We start from the raw sequence: 22,566 nt of genomic DNA on the forward strand, positions 1-22,566 counted from the left end.
AGATCAGAGATCATCGACACGCAGCAGGAGCTCTGATGAAGATCTTCTCATCTCAATCTTTGGACATTTGCTGACACTCAGGTAAAACTTGTTTTCTTATAAAAATAATAAAATTTTCAAAATCAAGTGATTTGTGCTTGGGACAAGAAAAAGAAATCTGCCCATGGGTTAAGAAAAATAATCCTGTTGATTTTTCTTGTTTCAAGCAAAAACTGATTTTTAAACTGAAATTAAAACTATTAAAAACATTTTTTTTCACTAAAATATAAATATTGATGAAAAATAAAAATTTGAATTTTTTCAAATAACTGAAATAAATTTATATTAAAAACTAAAATTACTAACTGGAAATAAAACCTAAATTAAAAAAAATGAAATAAAAATAAATTTGAATCTAAAACTTCTCTAAAACTTTGTCTTTTCCACTAAAAAATATATAAAAATCAAGATAAATTTACTTGAGATGCATAACAATGTACGATATTAATTGTACATTGTTAAAAGACAAGAAAAAAATAAATAAAAGTAAATATAATAGATAAAAATAAAAATAATAAAAGACAAGAAAAAATATTTATCAATGAGTTTGTTTTTCTGACCCCATTTTTATTTTAAATGTAAACACACTTAATTTTGATAAATTTTTCTGAAAACAAGATTTAAAAACGGTCATTTTTAGATTCTGCACTAAATGCATCTTGATTTAAAAATGTTTAGATATTTGAACTGTAAAACATAAAAACAAACAAAACAAAGAAAACTTAGTTTGCTTGTGATATTTGGGTTCGCTGAATTTTGATTACATGATTTTTGTACACACTTATACACTTAATCTTCACAAAATGTTTATTTTTGATGGTGTTTTTAGGATTTTTGCTCGGTCAGCTGATTTGCTGCTGCTGTCATATCCTGTCAGACAGAAATGAGAAGTCTGTGTTGAAGGACCAAAAGTTCAGTCCTTATTTCCTCTGAGACGCTGAAGACTGATGAACTATTGAACAGGAGATGTTTGCGCTCCTGTTCGTCTGTGGAATGCTGTTCGCTCAAGCTCAGGGTAAGAAAATCAGCGCTCACCTTACTGTAAGACCAAAAATACAGAGGAGATCTAGTTCACTTCTCAGTTATTTCTCTTAGAAGGCAAATGGAGACCATTGCTGAAGTCCTACATGTGTCGTTTCAGAAGAGTCTCAAATTGTGCTCAGATTTACAGAGATACAAAGTCTGCATTCAAAAATCAAAGCTCAGACATTTCTCACCAGATGATCTGAACTGCTCTTCATATTCATTTGACGTGATCCCAGCTGACCGGGAACATTCTCACAACGTTCACTAATGTTTTAGAAATGTTAGGACAAAACATTATTAAAGCAGTTTATGGAACATTCTTATGACTTAATTAATATTTGATATACATTCTCATTACACTGAGAGAAAACGTTCTGGAACGTCCTCAAGATGTTATTTTTAATTGATGTAATAACATTCTAAGAACTGTTTTGTAACCTTTAAACAACTATTTAAATACAACTAGAAAACTAGACATATTAACATTTTAAACAAACATTCAAGTAACGTTATATTTTAAGTAAAAAAAACTGATTAGAATGTATCCTTTATGTAATGTTGTTATCATGAAAACATGGACATTTTTACGTTCTCAGAACATTTAAAATAAACGTTCAAATATATGTTATTTTTGGCTAAAAATAAATTAGTAGAACATTGTAAGAAACGTTTTTTTTTTCCAATGTATGTTCCATACGTTCCATTTTGCTAATGTTCACATTAAGTTATAAAAACTGTATTTTACGAATGTTACATTTTCTTTTTTTTAATTCTTCTATTTTAGAATTTTGCGAATGTTACGAAATTCTGGAACAAGTAGTAACATTAGACCAAAAAGTTCCACAAACAGCGTATAGTGTATATAATGTTTTTGAGCTAATATTTTGAGAACATTAGCTTACTAAAAGAGCACAGAACTTTGAAAGAACATTCTATTACTGTTACTGTTCACCCCTTTAAGAGAACCTTGCCACAGTGTTTTAAGAACGTTCACCATTAGCTGGGTAGTGACCCATTTGGGTCTGATTTGAATTCTTTTAAGAGAAACATCTGAGACGGATTTGATACTAATATGAGATGTAACTCTCCATTAAATCTTCGATTTCTTTTCCAAAATGTTTGCTGCCACATGAAGAATCAAGTGTACTTTTTGCTTGTTTTATATGGATGTGAAACTTCTTGATTTGGTTCTTGTCTGCATCTCCGCAGATGTTTGTTTCTTGATGTTTCTGAAATGGATTCAGAGGCAGAATTGATATGTTGATTTTTGTCCCAAAAGTTCAGATATTGAACTGTACAGTGATAATATGATGCTGATATTAATGTGGAATTATTGTTCAATAGCATTTTGCAATTATGAGTGATATGGATGAAAATTCTAGAGATCTGAGGAGAGTCCAGTTAGTGAGGTTCTTCTGCGCATTATAAGTCCAGTTATACTCAATTTGGGGCTTTTTATGAGTTTTATTATTTTTAATGCAACTTGTTATATGTTTGCGAGCACAATGTGAGTTCTCTTCGTATTCTTATTTGGAAAAAACAGAGAAATATGATTAAAAATTACAATGAATTGAATTGAATAAAAGTGGTGTCGTTTCTCAATATTTCTGTCTTGTTTTCCAGTACAAATATCTACACAGTCTTAAATCAAGATACATTTACTTTACATGCAAAATGACTTTAAGCCTTTTTTTTAAACAAATTTTTTTTAAAATTATAATTGATTAAACAAGAATGATATCTGCCAATGAACTCAGTTCTTGTTTTCCATTTAAATTAAGTTCATTTTTCTGACCATTAGCAGATATTTATTTTTGCTTTAGTAATAAACAAACTTCTAATTCTGTGCCATTTTGCATCTCAAGTAAATGCATCTTATATATTTGCACTAGAAAACAAGACAAATGAAGAGTTCAGAAGCAAAAGCAAAAGAAGTACTGTCTGAAAGTTTCTGCTAAAATTAGTGTCAGGCTCCTATGTTTATGTTCAGCTATTTCAACAACAACAACAACAACAAATATTCATTGCCAATAAAGTGAAATTACTGAACCTACACATAGGACCCTGACAAAAATGCTCATTTTAAAAGAAAATTTTAAATGCCACTTAGAGACTTTTTCATCTGAACTCTTCAAATATACCGAGAAACAACATAAGTTTTTACAGTCTGCTCAACTGGTTTTGGGGAATTTTGTAGATTGTAAATTAGTTGATTAATTGATGTTAAATTCTCAGTGTAGTTTGTTGAAAAGAGTTTGAATCTGATAGGGGGAAAAGGTTTAATGATTCCAGTTTGTGCTTCAGAAATAGGAAAGCAGAAGCGAGAGGAGGATCAGGATGTTTGGGCTGATTGCGCAATGCAGATCACTGACTCCACATGTTCTCTCACCACGCACGCACGCACACACACACACAAACACACACACACACACACACACACACACACACACACACACACACACACAAACACACACACACACACACACACACACACACACACACACAGACACACACACACACACACACACACAGACACAGACACAGAGACATAGCTTTCATTTCTCTTCTCATCACTCCACCCTTCAGAACAGCACATTCACATTCAGCCTTTTCTTATTGGCGTGACGCTGAGATGAAACCCACATGTTGCATGAGATCTGCTGTAAAGACAGCAGGGATGATGCTGTGTGTTTTGGTTTTAAGGGAATAGTTCACCCAAAAATTTGCATTTGCTGGAAATGTCCTCACCCTCAGGCCATCTAAGATGTGGATAAGTCATGAAAACAGATTTGGAGAATAGATCCTCTGCAGTGAATGGGTGCCGTCAGAATGAGATTCCAAACAACTGATAAAAATATCAAAGTAATCCACAAGACTCCAGTTCATCAATTAATGACTTGTGAAGCGAAAAGCTGTGAGTTTTTAATAAATCCATAATCAAGACGTTTTAAATATTTTAAGCTTCTGGCTAAAATATGACTCCATAATTCATAACAATGCTTCCTGCAGTGAAAAATCCATCCCCTTTTGTCATCTCACATCAAAATCCACCCAAATATACTGTTTTAGACTGATTTTGCATGTAAATGGTGCTTAATCTGTGCAGATTTCGCTCCTGATTCAGACAAGACGACTTTTTTAGAAAGCAATATTACTCATATTTTAGCAATAGTTTGAAGTTAAAAAGATCCTGATTGATTTGCTTCTTACAAACATGCAGCTTTTCACGTCACAAGACTTTAACGGATGGACTGGAGTGGTGTGGATTATTGTGATGTTTTTATCAGATGTTTGGACTCTCATTCTGACGGCACCCATTCACTGCAGAGGATCCATTGGTGAGCATGCATTGTAATGCTAAATTTCTCCAAATCTGTTCTGATGAAGAACAAAACTCATTTACGTCATGGATGGCCTGAGGGTGAAGACATTTTAAGCAAATATTAATTTCTGGGTGAACTATTCCTTTAAACACAAATCTGAATGAGAACTTTGTAAACCGAGATATAGGTGGTCAGATTTTGTGTAAAAAACAAGGAACTAGTTAAGCACACACTATTACAGTGAATGGTTTGTGGTTTTACTGCAGGAAAATCTAGGTTAAATATACAGAATATAATATGTCTTCAGCTATTTCTGTACTGTTTCACATACGATTTAAAATAGTATTCAATCCCTTACGAAAAAGAAGTTTATTCAAGTGTGCTATTAGTATACTTCTTTTAAACTAAAAAAGAGGAAAGCATACTTTTAGTTTACTTTTTATGTACTTCTCAGAAATGGGCTTTAGGTACTTCTCAGAAATATACTTAAAATGACATTTAAGTATAGTTGACTTATACTTTGAAAAAGTCAAAACAGTGTAATGTTATGGAAGAAAATATAACCAATGAAGAGATAATAATGACCGTCAAGCTTTGGGGTGTTGATCGACTCCATCTACGTTTTGATTATCATTCTGAATCCAATTCAAGTTTACTACTTTTATACTTAAAAGTATACTTTTATATACTAGAAAGTGGGCCAATTTAGTCCCAAGGAGTATTGAAATAGTACACTTATAAGTGTAGTACACTGATATTTGAATACTTACTACATAAAGTATATTTAAAAATATATTTGAACTTTACTTAAGTATACTTAATAAAATAAACTTAAGTATACTACTTTTTGGTAAGGGAGTGCAGTGTGCAGTACACTAGAGCTCATGTGCTGAATTCAAGTCAATTCACCTTTATTTATAGCAGTTTTATTATACAGGTTATTTAAATGCAGCTTCACAGATATAGGCTACAGGAAAATAACAGTGTTGCAGAATCCAACGATTATGAAATGACTCTGAGCTCTGCAGAAAACAATAGTGTCAATATTCAGTGGAATCATTTCCACTTCTGTGGAAATCCAGAGGGATTGTGCAACGGAGAATAAGAAACTGTAGGGTTTTATGTGGTTTGTCAGATAGAGGTGGATCTGTGAGGAGTTGTTGGTGAAACCGCTGAAATTTATGGATGTCTAAAGTGACGAGAGGTCAAGAAAGTGTTCAAAATGTCATTATTGTGAGTCACAAAACATCCATTGTTTTGAAACTATGAGATAAATTCTCATTTTCATCAATTTTTTACTGAATTGATATGTTTCTCTTATAATGAATATCTTATTACTGTATCATATTTGAAATACCAGTTTCTAAGGCCTCTAACACGATCAAAACTGTGCTGCTGTCGTCTGATTGATAGTTTAGACTTTTTAGCAAGTAAAATGTCTTTTAGTTTAATTGTACAGTAAAAATCAGAGAGAGAATCAAATAAGATCATCAGGCTTTTGTTTGCAGAAGCTTTACATTCACCGTTCCTCAGTGGAGGAATGATCTTCCCAAACCTCTAAAACATCTTTTGAGGAACGTTTATTTGTTCATCTCTGAATTGTCATTATATTGCATTGCATTATATGTTTTGATCATCAAACTATGCATTTAAATATCATCTTATTAAGACATATTATTGGAGATATAGAGTGACGACTGATATGTACATCATTTTGAGTATCTGCTATACTGTATACTGCTATATTCATTGATTTAAATTACAATCAGAATTTAATACATTTTGTCCATAAAAATATCAGCATCTGCACTAAATTGCTTATTTTTGCTCAGTTTGAGCCTCTGAATGAGCTGTTTTTTCCTCCATATTCTCCCTGTATCAGACTATATGAGTCATAAAAGCCTAATGGATCACATATGATACAAATGGCTGTTTTTTTTGTTCAACAAGATGTTCCATTTCAAAAAAGATTTTTCTGACTATTATTTCATATGTCAGGCTTTGCAGGTTAATCTTCCCATCTGTGTTTTTATTGGCAGGTTGGTCTGAGACGCGGATCAGACTGAACTCTGGCGCTCCGGTCGGTACGGACATGATTCTTGACTCTGGTTCTCCTCTTCATCTGATCTGTGAAGGTGAAGGCCCGGTCACATGGCTTCTCCGACTGGCCAAACACAAGCGTTTCATCTCCAAGGAGGTCGGAAACGTGCGGAGTTTCCGTGTGGATAGAGCCACGGCGGAGTTTACAGGAACACTCAAGTGCATCTATATGAACGGAAATGATTCAAACAAGTCATCTTCGGTTCATGTGTTTGTCAGAGGTGAGTGAACACTTTCAATGCTTTAATTTCTGCTTCTGAACTAAACATGCTTTAGAAATGCAGAAACAATATCTTGAAGATGAGTTGATCTATGTTGGTTGCAGATCCCCAAATTCTCTTCGTCTCACCGCGTACGTCTCTGCGTTATGTGCGGAAAGAAGGTGAAGATCTGACGCTCCCGTGTCTTCTGACTGACCCCGACGCCACGGACTTCACCTTCCGCATGGATAATGGCTCAGCGGTGCCCTACGGCATGAACGTGACCTTTGACCCCAAAAAGGGTGTCCTGATTCGCAACGTTCAGCCTGGATTTAACGCCGACTATGTTTGCAGCGCTAGAATCAGAGGGGTTGAGAAAGTGTCGAAGATATTCTCGATAAACATCATTCAACGTGAGTTTCATTTAAACCCAAGTGTGCTTTCGTATGAATCAACGAATAAAAGCTCCAGACTGAAACATTTTAGAATTTTGTGATTTCACGAACTGTTCCAAAGACAAACATTGTCGAATTTGAAATCACAAAATTTTCTAAATGTTCCAGTTTATTATTTTGCGGAAAGAATAATGTACAACAGGGTTTGCCAAACTGGAGTTGATGAAAGCTAAAATTAAAAAAAAAATTCAAATAATAATTCAAATAATTCAAATTGAAATAAATAATTTTAAAATAAAATACAACCAAAATGAGACAAAAAAAAGACATCTGTGAATTGTGTATATATATATATATATATATATATGTTAAATATAAAATATTCATATATAAATAAATATATAATTAATATTGCATGTAATATTATTATTAAATATACAAGTAAATATTTAAGGTCAGAGGGATTTGACTGACAAAAAAATTCCTGATGTACAAGATTCACTTCATCAAAACTATAACAAGATATTGAAGTTAATAAAAGCTACTCATTTAATAACTCTATTATGTAATGAAATGGAAAAAGACTCCAGATTTGAATAAGAACAAATTGAAACATTTTAGAATTCAAAAAGGTTCATTTAATTTTATGCCAAATGAAAAATGGACAGTGTTTTGATGAAAAACTAATAATCAATTAAATTGTATAATAAATAAATAAATAATTTATAATTTTAAGTTAAATTAAAACAACAAGCCCCTCTGTAAAAACCTTCAGGATATAGACAGGAATAAAGATGTAAAGTTTGGTGTGTGTAAGTGCTGCTGAAGTGGAGATATACGGCTCAATGTAGGAGAGAAAACTCATTTTGAGAAAACGGCCTTTAAAAATATGTATTGTAATTGAAATCTATTGACACAAATAGATAAAGTGCTATAGAAGAAACACTTAACAGTGTCTTTTGGATGTTTTCTTTCCACTAGTCTGAAAAAATACTTTATGAAAAACCAAAAAGCCCAACATCTCAAATTTGACAGGTGCATGAAAAAACTGTTTTATATATACATACACACACAAGTTATTATTTTGTAGGTCAAAGGGATTTGGTTTGAGAATCCCTGATGCACAACATTAACTGCATCAAAACTATAACAGGATAGTTAAATGAATAAAAGCTACTCATTTAATAACTCCTCTATACTTTTTTATTCAGGATTACGTTTTCCACCATACGTGTTTCTGAAGAGAAGCGAGCATGTCAAACTGGTGGGAGAGAGATTCCAGATCAGCTGCACCACAAACAACCCCAACTTTTACTACAACGTCACATGGACGCACTCCTCTAGAAGGGTACGACTGCGTCAAATTATGACACAGCACAACTGTTTTCATCACTGATAATAATCAGAAATGTTTTTGAGCAGCAAATCAGTATATTAGAATGATTTCTGAATGATCATGTGACACTGAAGACTGCAGTAATGATGCTGAAAATTCAGCTTTGATCACAGGAATAAATTACATTTTATAATATATACACATAGAAAACACTGACTTAAAATAGAAATAATATTTCACAATATTACTATTTTTTACTGTATTTTTCATCAAATAAATGCAGCCTTGTTGAGCAGAAGAGACTTGTTTTTCTCGGTTCATTCCCAGCTGCCCCGAGCAGAAGAGAAATCAACGATGGAAGGGGATCGTTTGGCCATCGAGAGCATCCTGATCATACCTGCTGTTCAGCTGTCTGATTCGGGTAACATCACCTGTACGGGTCAGAACGAGGCCGGAGCAAACAGCTCCACCACACAACTGCTGGTCGTGGGTGAGAAATGGAGAGCAATCACACTGTTAATAGATAGATAGATAGATAGATAGATAGATAGATAGATAGATAGATAGATAGATAGATAGATAGATAGATAGATAGATAGATAGATAGATAGATAGATAGATAGATAACTGTAAAACTTTTCGTTGTAAATTTACAGTATAATACTGGCAGCTGGGTTGCCAGCCACATACTGTATTTTTACAGTACTACTACTGTACACAACATTTACAGTTCTGTACTGTATTTACGAAATACAGTATTATACTGTTATATAATTTTTTTTACAGTATTACACTGTGCTCTTTACAGGGAATACTGTAAATATACAGTACAACACCAGGGTGCATGGAAGCATATGGGTAGCAAAATTCAATTGAAATGCAATACGTAAAATGGTGATATATTTCAATTTACATTTCCTTATACATATGTGCAATATTTAGTGCACATATGTATTTTACTGTATATCACAAATTTTATTTAAATTATAAAATTTACATTTGCCATTTCCTACACTAGTTTTAATACACAAATTAAAAACATTTTAATGCTTTATAAGTTGCAAAATGGAAATTAAAATGTATTACCCAAATTGATTAGATGTTTAACATGTCCAAGCAAAAACTGTAGCAAAATTTTGATCTAAATGTTTTTTTTTTGTCCTAAATGCATTTAGACTTAGGGGGAGGACACTTGGGATTGCATTTACATCATAATACCACATGATAATTGTAATTTCAGAATGCATTCTGATCCAAAGGTGCAGTAAAAAGGTAGAAAAATGGTAATGTAAAATATATTTTATTTTTCTTAAATGCATTGACACTTATATATAAGACGTTTCAATTGCATTTTCATTTAATACCCCATGATGAATATAAAGTTAATGTGGATTTGAAAATGCATTCGAAATGTATTTGAAAATGCAACACCCCCGACCTGTCAATCTTTAGGCTACATCAAGGCAGGGCTTGGCAACAGGATGAACAATTGTAGAAAATATCATATGTAAATTATATAACTGAATTTCCATTTTCATTTTGCACTAAACTTTGCACATATTTAGGGTAAAATGTCAATTAAAATACAGAAATGCATTGCCATTTTGCATATTACTAACTGAATTTGAAATTATTTCAAACTGAATTTTGATACCCATATGCTTCCATAGCGTTAATGATGACTTAATGTTCATTTTAGGGTGTACTAAACCTTTACTGTTTACTTACCAAGAATTATAGGTTGTGTTCTCTGGCAAATGTAGACACTGCTGGACATCAGATTGAGTGGTGAATACCTGAAACAATTTTTAAGACGACAGCACAACCATCACTAACAGAACCAAGACATAACAAATCACATTTATTTGCAACATGCTTCAAGTAATCTCTACTTACATCTGCTTGAAGGGTAAGACCATCTAATTTCTGCAAGTGTGGGAGCAGCTGTAGGACCATGGAAGACATGGAAGCAATCAGGAATACTACTTTTGAAATCAGCATTAGGAACATGATTATGGATTTACATGTGCTGGCAAAATTATAACACATTAAAAAGCACGATCATAGAACTGACATTTTTTAACATGGACTGCAAATGGGAAGCACTTACATTAGCACCGGATCTTCATCAGATTGTTCAGCCTGAAAAATAATAATAATAAAAAAATAATAATCAGAAGCAGGTCATGTGAATGTGTGTCTTATTTGCTATTTGAATTGTTTTTGATTGTTGGATTAAAGGAAGGTGTGAATAAACATCTTAAAAGGGATAGTTCACTTTGAAATTAAAATTTGGTATCTATCAGCTTACCCCAAGGGCATCCAAGATGTAGGTGTCTTTTTTTCTTTAGTAGATCCAATTTTGATATGTTTAGGTCAAATCGTTCTAGCTTGTCAGTCATATAATGGCAGGTATAGGTCACTGTCTCTATAAGAGGGAAAAAGAACATGCACAGAGAAATCCAAATTAAACAATTCCCCATCGTAACTACACATTGATGGCCTAAGACACGAAACGAGCGGTTTGTGTGAGAAAATGAACAGTATTTATACAGTTTTTTACCTCTTGTACACAACCATGTCCAAGTGATCTGAGTGCGCGCACGCATCCGGTGTGTGACGTGTGTGCGCGCGCTCTGGCTTAGTCCGCAAAAATAACTTTATTGCACAAATAATTAGAAAGTTATTGAACGTGGAAATGTGAATGTTGTGAATGTGCGAATATAAAACCAATTTTACCCAAGTGAATTGCTAACTCGGGATTTAAGTTAAGTTCAACGTTCCCAAAATCAAACCATGCGTGGAAACAATGTAGAAATGTGAATGAAAAAAAGACAAGCTTACCGTATCGATACTTAGTCGAACATTAATCCATCTTCTCATGCTCCAGTCGATTAGCATCATCTCAGGCACAGGTTAGATGATTCAGATGACAAATTATCTCCGCGTCTGCTCAGGCAGCGTCGTCCATTGTTTGCTGCGTCACAGGCACTAACGCTTGAAACGCGAAACGAAGCTCACAAAGCTTATCTACGCACAGATTCACAAACCACTGGCTTATCTTAATAACGCGAATAATTATTTTGTTCAATTAATTCCCGCTGACGAATCTAGTTTGCCTGTAATACACTGTTCACATTTCTTCTTCTTTGGAGATCACATCACATTTGAATTGAGCGCGAAATAAATATATCCCACAATGCAATGCGTTTACAGTATGGTACTGTATTACAAATTTAGCGGGCTGAAAACAGAAAACTTCTGTATATTTACAGACATTCTGTAAAATATACAGAATGCTACTGTTTTATAAAAATACAGTATAATACTGTTAGAAAATGCCTGTAAATTTACAGTAAAGTTTTACAGTATAGATAGATATTTTAAATACATTTTATTTATTTTTTATGTATTATGAATTTTTGTAGTTCATTTCCATTAACAGTATTAAAACACTGATTTGTGACAGACGAGCCGTACATTCGACTCTCCCCGATGCTCTCGTCTAAACTCACTCACCGCGGTCTGTCCATCGAGGTGAATGAAGGCGAAGATGTGGATCTCAGGGTTTTGATCGAAGCGTATCCACCGCTGATCTCACACCAGTGGGTGACTCCAACATCCCACAATACCTTGCTCTCAGAAAACAGGTTTTACAACTATTACGACAGGTCAGTCTAAACCAAACGTGCCAGATTGGCAAATCTGTAAGCCCAATGCATATGTTTTTTTACGGGATATGTTGAGGTCACTGTGAGGTTTGTGAATCTATAGGTACGAGGCGCTGCTGTTCCTCAAGAGACTGAACTTCCAGGAAACCGGCCACTACACACTCTACGTCAAGAGCAGCATGAAAAATGCCTCCATTACTTTTGATATTAAAATGTACAGTAAGTACAGTTGGAAATTATTCCAAAAATTATATTTTATTTTATTTTTTATATTTTATATTTTAAATTTTAATTCCATTTAGTTTTATATTTATTTAGTTTTTTATATATATATTTATTTATATATTTTATTTATTTATAGTTATTTTTAGTTTTAATAAATAATATTTTATGTATTTAATTTATTTATAGTTATTTTTATTTTTTATTACATGTTCCAGATTAATTATTAATTTAAGCTTTACCAACAGCACACTCAGGCACGTCAGTTGTAAAAAGCAGAGGTTAAATTAACCTTTAAAATCATTCATATTTACATCAAATTTACATTAAACATTAAAACTTGTTTCTGTTAATATTATTTAATGAACTTCAGATCACATGAACTAACAATCAACAGTTGCAGTTTTAAGTGGAAAAATATTTATAATTTTAAATTGTATGCATTTTTACATGTTATCAGTATGTTTGTTTATTTTATATTTTTATTTATTTTATATTTACTTTATATTTTACTTTATATGTTTTTATATTCCTAATGTTCCAGGTGAATGTAAAGAAAAGTTAAGTAAAATTCATTTTAACATTAAAATCAAAAGTTGTATCGGTTAATATTATTCAATGAACCTTAGATAAATGTATTCAATCAATGCACTGCTAATTGCTAATGTAATAATTAAGGCAATAACTAATAAGTCCTTTTTGTAAACTGTCACCAATTATTCTATAAAAATGTTTCTCTAAATTTGTCTATATCATCTTTTTAACCTTGTTCTTCTGTCCATACATTTAAAACACAATATACATGGAAAATTATGTTCATAATAGAAGTTAATATGTATTTTATATAACTTTGCACGGACAAGGTTAACACACGTTTGTGTCTGTATTTTCAGTTCCATGTATATTTGGGCCTGTTTGCTTCCATTGCAAGTTCATTAAACCTTGTTTGATGCAACACAAAAAAAATTGAGGAACGGAAAAAATTGAGGAAATCAATGCTGCTGATAGAGCTAAACTTTCTGAACCAAGACCCTGTAAAGAAATCAAGTAACATTTCCCTCTGAAACATTAAAGCTGATTCTGTTTCACAGCCAAACCTGTAGCGACGGTGAGATGGGAGAACGTCACCACTCTGTCATGCAGGTCTTACGGATACCCGGCTCCCAGCATCTTCTGGTACCAGTGCACAGGAATCAGAACCACGTACGTCCTTATGTCTGACACTGACAGCCTGTTATGAGCTCAAAACCAACACAACTTTAAAATCAAAACCCATTTTACTTCTGAAATGCAAGTTTTTTTGTTTGCTTGTTTTTTGGGAATGAGACACTTTTCACCATCTGGTCAATTCCTCAGGGCATTCCCTATAGATTTTTCAGTGAGAAACTCAGAAATGGAATCAATTTAACTTCTGTAATCATCTTTATTTCCTCTTCAGAGAACCTTGAACCTTTTTACCCTATTTTAAATAATGAATCATTCAGACTTATTATTTTTGAGAAGATTAGATATTTTAACTAGACAAAAAAAAAAGTACGAATCACCTCAAAGACACAGATGCTATGCAACACTTAACTTATAACCAGGAAAATAAAAGTTCTTGTGATTTAAAATCACTTTACAAAAGTAAATGACACAAAATAAGTCAATGCATGAAAACAATAAAATGTAACATTACAGGCAACTCACACAGCAGCCAATATTGTCTAATTTGATGATATATTTTTCGAATTATATTTATGTATTGTGTTATCAAAATAAAAGCTGTCAAATGTCAAAAGTTTTGGCTTTAATAACAAAAATAAGTATTTAAAATGCATCATTTAAATGATTTAAACATTTATAAACTGCAAATATTTAATGTATAATCTGCAAAGGAGTCAAAAATATGTTCAAATACTCCACTTAATGTACTTTACACTTAACAAAATCAGCTTTAACTCATTTACTTTGGCTATTTGGATGCAGGAAAAACACCCAGAGATGCCGCAGAACACATCTGACTCATGTTTGCATTTTCTTCTGTCTGGGAAATTAAGCATAAAATCATGTTATACATGTGGAAATGAGCTGAGAATTGAACATTTCTTGAACTGACACAGTTTTTGTAATCAGCATCTCAAAATGAATCAGAAACAAGTATTGGATTTGTTTGGCAGATATAATGCAGAGCAGAACAGTTTAATTAGTGCAGATTCTAGATTGTCTAAAATGACTCTTTCAGCATTAGCAGCTTTGATTATTGTTGAGTTGTATTTGATTATTAGTGTTGTATTTGATTTATTGTTGTATTTTATGTGTTCACCAGCTGTCCAGAAAACTCCACGGGTCTTCAGCCCGTCCAGACGCAGACGCTGGCGTTTCATAAGGATCCGTACGGGTCGGTGGGTGTGGAGAGCGTCCTGACTGTGGGACCGTCCAACCAGAGGATGACCGTGGTGTGTGTGGCCTTCAATCTGGTGGGACAAGGCAGCGACACCTTCGCCATGGACGTCTCTGGTAAACTAATGCGTCAGACGGTTCTTTTCAAAAATACAAGCTGATCTCCCTGGTGTATTGATCATGTGAGTGTGTTTTTGTCTCAGATCAGCTCTTCACTAGCGCTATGTGTGGATCTATAGTCGCGATGGTGGTTCTAGCGCTGCTGCTCATCTTCATGATCTACAAGTACAAACAGGTGAGATGATCACAGCTGCTTCCAAACTCAAATCAGCCAAAACTTCTTGTTTTTCACACTGTCAAAATTCAGTTTAATCATTTAAATCATGTTACTGTTTTTTTGTGTGAAGTATTCATCAGGCAAGTTACATTTAAAAAAAATAAAGGTTCTTTACTGATATAGATGGTTCCATGAAGAAGGTTCCACCTTTAACATCCATGCAATTGTTCCATTGATGGCAAAAAGGTTCTTTAGATTTCTAAAATGTAAAGAAAAAAATGGTTCTTTTAGGAATTGTTCACTGGAAGGTTCTTTAAGAAACCAAAAATGGTTCTACATTCTTATAAATAAAGGTTCTTCATTAGCGTTGATGGTTCCATGAAGAACCTATAGCATTACTGGAAACTTTGCATTCCACAAAAGATCCTTTATAGTGGAAAAAGGTTCTTTGAGGAACCAAAAATGGTTCTCAAACACCTTTTCAGAACCTTTATTTTTAAGAATGTAAATCTCAGTTCCTTATTCCTGCTCAATTCATTAGCTATGAAACTGAATTCCTTTATTTTCATTCTTATTTCTCTGTAAAATAATTTTGGGAAATCTTGGTCATTTGGGGGAGGGGGTGGGGGGAGGTTCACCCAAAAGCCAAGCTGTTTTTATGTGCTGAAAAGTGCTGAAGAGGCAGAGAGGATATTTATATGTTGTGGTTCATTGAACTTTCTCCTCCTCCAGTGAGAACACAGAAGCACTAATTGGTTTCAAAAGAAAATAAATGGTGAAAATAAATTACAGTTCATATGACTCATGTGCGATATATATACAGTATATATATAAATATATATATATATATATATATATATATATATATATATATATATTCATTATATGTCTTCTGAAGATAAATGATCATGATAAATGAGGAACAGACTAGAGGGTTGCATTGGGTTTGGGCTCCTGTTGGACCTGCGGGACCCAATGCAAATCTCAAGGGAGATTATATATTATATTTGCAGCAATAGCCAAAAATACATTGTATGGGTCAAAATTATAGATATTTCTTTTATGCCAAAAATCATTAGGATATCATGCTCCATGAAGACATTTTGTACATTTCCTATGGTAAATATATCAAAACTTTTTTTTATTAGTAATATGCATTGTTAAAGACATAATTTGGACAACTTTAAAGGCGATTTTCTTAATATTTAGATTTTTTTTTTCACCCTCAAATTCTAGATGTTCAAATAGTTGTATCTCAGCCAAATATTGTCCGATCCTAACAAACCATACATATTCAGCTTTCAGATGATGTATGACACTTAAGACACATATTTCAAACCTGTTGATTGCACACAGTGAATTTCTCCGCAGTATTGTGTTGATATATGTGTGTAAATCCTTTAAACGGCAGACTGAACTCTAGTTTCTGTCTTCCGGTAGAAACCCAGATATGAGATCCGCTGGAAAATCATTGAAGCCACAAATGGAAACAACTACACCTTCATTGACCCGACACAACTGCCATACAATGAGAAATGGGAGTTTCCTCGAGACAAACTAAAGCTCGGTTTGTACTGATACTTCACTGATGCTTCACACGCTCACATATGACATCATGAAAATTCACCTTTAACCTGAACTAACTGACTTTGTTTTGAGATTGATTGGTTAATTGATTGATTGATATAATAAAGAAACTGTTTTGTTCCTTTAAAAAATATTGAATAATAATACAAGATTATGCACTTCAGGAGTTTCATCATAGAAGCAGTCTGTGCATTTGGAATGCAGTCACTGATGGAGTGATTCTGGTGGTTGTATGTGCAGGAAAGACTCTGGGAGCAGGAGCCTTTGGGAAGGTGGTGGAGGCCACAGCATACGGCCTGGGCAAAGAGGACAATGTCATACGTGTAGCTGTCAAAATGCTGAAAGGTCAGAATACATGACTATTACAAAGAGTACTATAGTGTTACCATAGGTTTTGTTTGTTTATTTGTTTTTAATAGATATGCACTATGATAATACTATGGTAATGGAATACTGTAAAACACCATTATTCACACCTATTTTATTTATATTAGCTAAAACCATGGTTTAAGGACATTTTGCTAACTTTCACATTATTGGCATTTTCATAACTTAATGTTTTTATAAACATTCAAAACTTAAATTTTTGTTTTTTACTTCACATTTCTTTTAGGTTATGTGAATGTCAACAGAACATTCTATTTTATTCTTTTAAAACATTATGAAAATGTTATTTCGGAATGTTTTTGGAATGTTCAAAATGATCTTTTTTTAAATTAAGAATTTTTTTCTCAGTTATGTGCGCATTAGAGAAACATTCCATTCTATCATTTTAAAAAGAATGTTACATTTAGTGCTGTCAAACGATTAATCACATCCAAAATAAAAGTTTTTGTTTACATAATATATGTGTGTACTGTGTATATTTATTATGTATATATAAATACACACACACAGTAAATATTTTGAAAATATTTACATGCATATATTTATAATTAATGTAATTTATATTATATATACATATATTTAAGATATAAACATAGCATACTTCCCTTAAATATATACTTGTGTATGTGTTTATGCATACATAATTTATTAAATATTCTTTAATTTTTTTATTAATATTTTTTGTACTTTACACAGTACACACAAACAAAAACTTTTGTTTTGGATGCGATTAAACACGATTATTCATTTGACAGCACTAATTTGAATTTTCTTTCATCGTTTAAAACCCTATTTTTTCTATTTTAAGAATGTTTTCTCTAAACATTATGAGAACATCTCAAATATCAAAAATTGTCCATAAACATTATTTCAAGAATATTTTGTACTAACATGTTTCCTGCTGGGATAGCAATTTGTACGATACCGATTGTTTCCAAAAAATAAACAGGAAAATAACAGCTTGCAAAAATCATCAGTTATGAGACAAATTTAATTTCAGCTGTACAATAGTGTCATTATTCAGATCAGTCCAGTTAATACTGTTAATATCGGCATCAGAAACTGAAAATGTCACTTTGGTCTTTTGATCTTTCTTTGACAAAAGTCATTTACAAAGCCAGTAAGTGAGTGAATTGTGTTGTGTTGCATGCTGGGAGCAGCCAGCGCTCATCCAGACGAGCGCGAGGCTCTGATGTCCGAGCTGAAGATCCTCAGTCATCTCGGGCAGCACAAGAACATCGTGAACCTGCTGGGCGCCTGTACACAAAGCGGTAAGACCATCCAATTATTTTATTCCATCCTCCAGCTCAGACTGGTTTTTAGATCTAAGCCAGTTTCTACCAACTAGAAACCATGTAAAAGCATCAGAAACTGGTCATGGCTGGATTCTCCTGCAAGAGTTGATCAATTTTGGTCATTTTTCCGGCTCGCTTCTAGGTCCTGTGCTGGTGATCACCGAATACTGCTGTCATGGTGATCTTCTGAACTTCCTGCGTAGCAAAGCTGAGAACTTCTTGAACTTCGTCATTACGATTCCGAATCCGGTGATGGATTATAAGAACGTCAACACTGAACAAATGTTTCTCAGAAGGTCGGTTTAACAAACATAAAAAAAAAACATGTACTGTAAACTGAAAACTCAGAATATTTCAGCAGATTAAAAGAAAAACATGTTTTGTAAAACCCCAAAAATGGCTTTTTTAATTTTTCATTTAAGGTCGGGTCACATTCACAGAAATTTGGCGAAACTTTGTGGACAAAAAATGTCTAGAGAATGTCCAAAATGTCCATTTTACATGGTCATGAATGAAAAAAACACTGCTTTCACAAAGAACCAATGCAACAAATTTGCAAATTCTGAGTGACAAACTTGAACCTGTTGCTAAATCTTTCACCCTCTTGAGAAACATGGATTCATATTAAAATGATTGGATTTCGCCAGCAAAAATTCGCAAAACAGCAGGAAATGTAACAATGACTTTTGAGCTTATACTCAACTTCAAACTGACAAAATGAGAAAAGTATTTGATTGTGTTTAATTGAAAGTGCATGCTTTTATTATTATTTGTTTATTGTGATTGTTTTACAGTGACAGTGGGATTTCCAGTACTTGCTCTGATAATTATCTGGCCATGAGACCAGCCTCATTCAGACCCACAAACTCAGCTCAGAGTGAGTCACAATCTACTTCCTTCAGACACAGGTCAGTGTGTCTGAAGTATTTTTAAATAAATTAAACAGCGGCCAGTAACACACCTGCTCTGTCTGAGTCCATCATTTGTGCTGTGGGGTATGTGAATAATGGCAGTAAAAAAAAAACACAATTCTTAGTGAATAATAAGAATAATGGAAATTGCATTTAAACGGGAGTGAAGAGCTTTGCTCTTATAATGCAATTAAGTCCTTACTCTGATTATTGGAAATAATCCCATTGTTTGTGCGCATGTAACGTATGTTCTTGTAATCTTAGATTATTTTTGCAAAGCACTAAAACACTGTCGTATGAAATAACTAAAGCTAAAACTGAAATAAAATGAATAAAAAATACAACCTAATAAAAATTTCACAACAAAATTACAAATTTAAGTACAATTCAAATGAAAACTGAAAATACAAAAATAGCTAATTAAAAATATTAATAAAAACTATATTAGTATCTCAGTGGTACTAAAATAACAGAACTTTAAGAGACCACCATAAAAGCTGTTCTTCCTCTTGTGCTGCAGGTTCTTCTTTGGACTGTGAGCAGGCTGAGGACTCGTGGCCGCTGGACATGGACGACTTACTCAGATTCTCCTATCAGGTGGCACAGGGACTCGACTTCCTCGCCGCGAAAAATGTGAGTCCCTAAAATAAGCAGCCTCCACCAAAAACAATGAGATCTGGAGGAAGTTACATTCACAAACAATATTTAAAGCTCATCTTCATTTAATCTAGAACTGATCAAAAGTGAATTGGTGTCATTTTTCTCGGCAGTGCATCCACAGAGACGTGGCTGCCAGAAACGTCCTCCTCACCAACAGCCGAGTGGCCAAGATCTGTGATTTCGGTCTGGCGCGAGACATCATGAACGACTCCAACTATGTAGTCAAAGGAAACGTGAGCGAACAAACGTCACAAACACTCCAGCTGACGTTATGCTTTCTTTAAATCCAGTTTAATACAGTATGTGTGTGTGTGTGTGTGTGTGTGTGTGTAGGCGCGTCTTCCAGTGAAGTGGATGGCTCCAGAGAGTATTTTCGACTGTGTTTATACGGTTCAGAGTGACGTCTGGTCTTACGGGATCCTGCTGTGGGAGATTTTCTCATTGGGTGAGACTGAAACCCTTATATGATGTAGTGGGTCAATTTGACCTGCATCGGTTTTTAAGTTATTTGAAATACTGGTTAAAGTATGACTTTTTTCTCATTTGGAGTCATGAACATGCATGCTGTTTCGACACTTCTTGGGCAGTTTGAGCTGGGCAGAAAATAAAATTATATTTATGCATATTCTTTTATTCAAAGACAAATGCATGATTTTCTCTTATTGGAGTAAATGTGTGTTTCTGCAGGTAAGAGCCCGTATCCCAACATACTGGTGGACTCCAAGTTTTATAAAATGATCAAATGTGGCTATCAGATGTCCAGACCTGACTTTGCACCTCCAGAGATGTGAGTGAGGCAAACATAATCAATCTTTAATCAATTCATTTTTAGAAGTTTTTGGTATTTGTTTGTGTTTTTGTCAATTTTTTTAAATATATTTCTATATAGTTTTTGAATTATTATTTCAGTGTTAGTATTTTGTTATGCTTTTCATTTTTATCTTTTATTAATCTCATTCCAATTTTAGTTTTAGCAATTTTTATTTAATTTTTTTTTGTTGTAATTTTTATCAGTTTTTTATGGCTATATAGTTTTATTTATTTTTATTTTTATTTATTTCAGTATAACAGTTAAACTAAATGAAAATGAGAAATGTTACCATGGCAACTAGATGTAAAAAAAATTAAATAAAAAACTATTTGAAATCAAATCAAATATTATGTTTTTATTTATTATTATTATTATTTGTAAAGGCATTCATAACCAGAATTTTCTCCATTGGCAAAGGCATTCATATTTGTCTCTTAAACATTCAAGCATTTAAGTAGGAACTTTTAGATGAAAATCTTTTAAATATCAGTAGTCTTGTTTGTCCAAATCTTTAATCATGTGTGTAGTTTTATTCTCATCATGACAGGACACATATGAATCTTTCTAGAGACTCAGCACTAAACAAATCACACAAATAGAAAAATAAAACACATGAAAAACAGCATGAGATAATGAGTTCTCAACAGTGGCTGATTTTCCATGTTGTTCTGCTGCTTTTTTAGTTGTTCTTCTCAGATCTTTAGTTCTGCGTGTTAAACACATGATCTGACGGCAAGGCCTTGATTTTCCACACATTTCATGCTCGTTCTCTCAGCTTCATCCTCACAACTCTCTCTCTCCACAGCGACTTTACTGAACTTCAGTATCTCTGCATGAGGGTAACAGAGTAAAGATTCATAAACCATCACTATTTTACCCCAGCTGTGACAATTAGGTGGATTCAGTGCTTTAAAACAACTAATAAAACTAGAAAGAGTGGATTTGACACATGGTGATAACAGTATTTTAATTATTTTGTTACAAAACTAGAAGTGTTAATTGCTTCAGTTCACGCTGCAGGAAAGCATGCAAAATACAATGTGACCAAAAACAGCAGTCGAGTGTTTAGTCACGCTACGCTCAACTCACTACAAAAACCCCTGCTATGAGAAACAGGCCTAGTAATAAATGTGCTTTATGAGATGTGCTTAACATTAAGTCTAAATGCAGCAACTGAAAATAGAGGCTTCATTTTCCATATACAATATATTCCTATTTCTTTTGTTTTTTGCGGTGAAAGTGATAGTGAGAGGTTTTGTGATGATATTGTGTTCAGGTACACCATCATGCAGATGTGCTGGAACCTGGAAGCCGCTGAGAGACCAACATTCAGTAAGATCGGTCAGCTGATCGAGAGGATGCTGGGAGACACAGAAGATCAACAGGTACACATCACTCATGAGATTTCATCTATCTATCAGTATCCACCTTATTTTTCACTGTGGAAGTAAGATATTTCCAGTTACATGCAAGACATCTGATTCATCAGCCGCTATAGGTAGAAAACTAGAAGAATAACAAAGTGCAGTAAACTTTTTGTGCAACAAACCATTATGTATAAATATTATATATATATATATATATATATATATATAGGTTATTAAACAATATGATAATTCAAAGCAGCAAAACCAACTGATTTTATACAGCTAAAACACTGGAAGCCACACACATCCAAGATGCAAAAGGCCACGCTGCTCTTATGTTATAAATAAATAAATAAGGTCACCATAATCAGTGAACCAGTATGCCATACCTTAACATTTGATATGTTTTGCATTCTCATTTTGTCTAATCTAGGATTTTTAATTTTGCATTCTGCATTTTATTTTTATATTTTGCATTTTTTTATTTTTGCATTTTGCATTCTAATTTCACATTTTAATTTAGTATTTTGCTTTTTAATTTTGCATTCTGCATTTTAATTTTATATTCTAATTTAGT

At 33.3% G+C, this 22,566-nt stretch overlaps 1 protein-coding gene across 1 annotated transcript in view; it reads left to right on the top strand.

Moving 5' to 3' along the window:
- The window catches only part of LOC306853665 (macrophage colony-stimulating factor 1 receptor-like), a 25,521-nt gene continuing 2,955 nt past the window's right edge, over positions 1–22,566 (top strand). Inside the window, exons 1-21 of the mRNA XM_079391236.1 lie at positions 1–81; positions 869–1,054; positions 6,428–6,709; positions 6,814–7,101; positions 8,295–8,431; positions 8,747–8,909; positions 11,889–12,090; positions 12,194–12,309; positions 13,404–13,515; positions 14,621–14,811; positions 14,898–14,989; positions 16,412–16,538; positions 16,799–16,903; positions 18,106–18,216; positions 18,383–18,536; positions 19,035–19,117; positions 19,672–19,784; positions 19,922–20,044; positions 20,145–20,256; positions 20,499–20,598; positions 21,899–22,007. Of these exons, the coding sequence (XP_079247362.1) occupies positions 1,006–1,054; positions 6,428–6,709; positions 6,814–7,101; positions 8,295–8,431; positions 8,747–8,909; positions 11,889–12,090; positions 12,194–12,309; positions 13,404–13,515; positions 14,621–14,811; positions 14,898–14,989; positions 16,412–16,538; positions 16,799–16,903; positions 18,106–18,216; positions 18,383–18,536; positions 19,035–19,117; positions 19,672–19,784; positions 19,922–20,044; positions 20,145–20,256; positions 20,499–20,598; positions 21,899–22,007 (2,769 nt within the window). The 5' untranslated portion in view covers positions 1–81; positions 869–1,005. The remainder of the gene's footprint in view (positions 82–868; positions 1,055–6,427; positions 6,710–6,813; positions 7,102–8,294; positions 8,432–8,746; positions 8,910–11,888; positions 12,091–12,193; positions 12,310–13,403; positions 13,516–14,620; positions 14,812–14,897; positions 14,990–16,411; positions 16,539–16,798; positions 16,904–18,105; positions 18,217–18,382; positions 18,537–19,034; positions 19,118–19,671; positions 19,785–19,921; positions 20,045–20,144; positions 20,257–20,498; positions 20,599–21,898; positions 22,008–22,566) is intronic.

Source organism: Barbus barbus (assembly GCF_936440315.1).
Source record: "Barbus barbus genome assembly, chromosome: 33".
In the NCBI taxonomy this organism is placed as follows: Eukaryota; Metazoa; Chordata; class Actinopteri; order Cypriniformes; family Cyprinidae; genus Barbus; species Barbus barbus.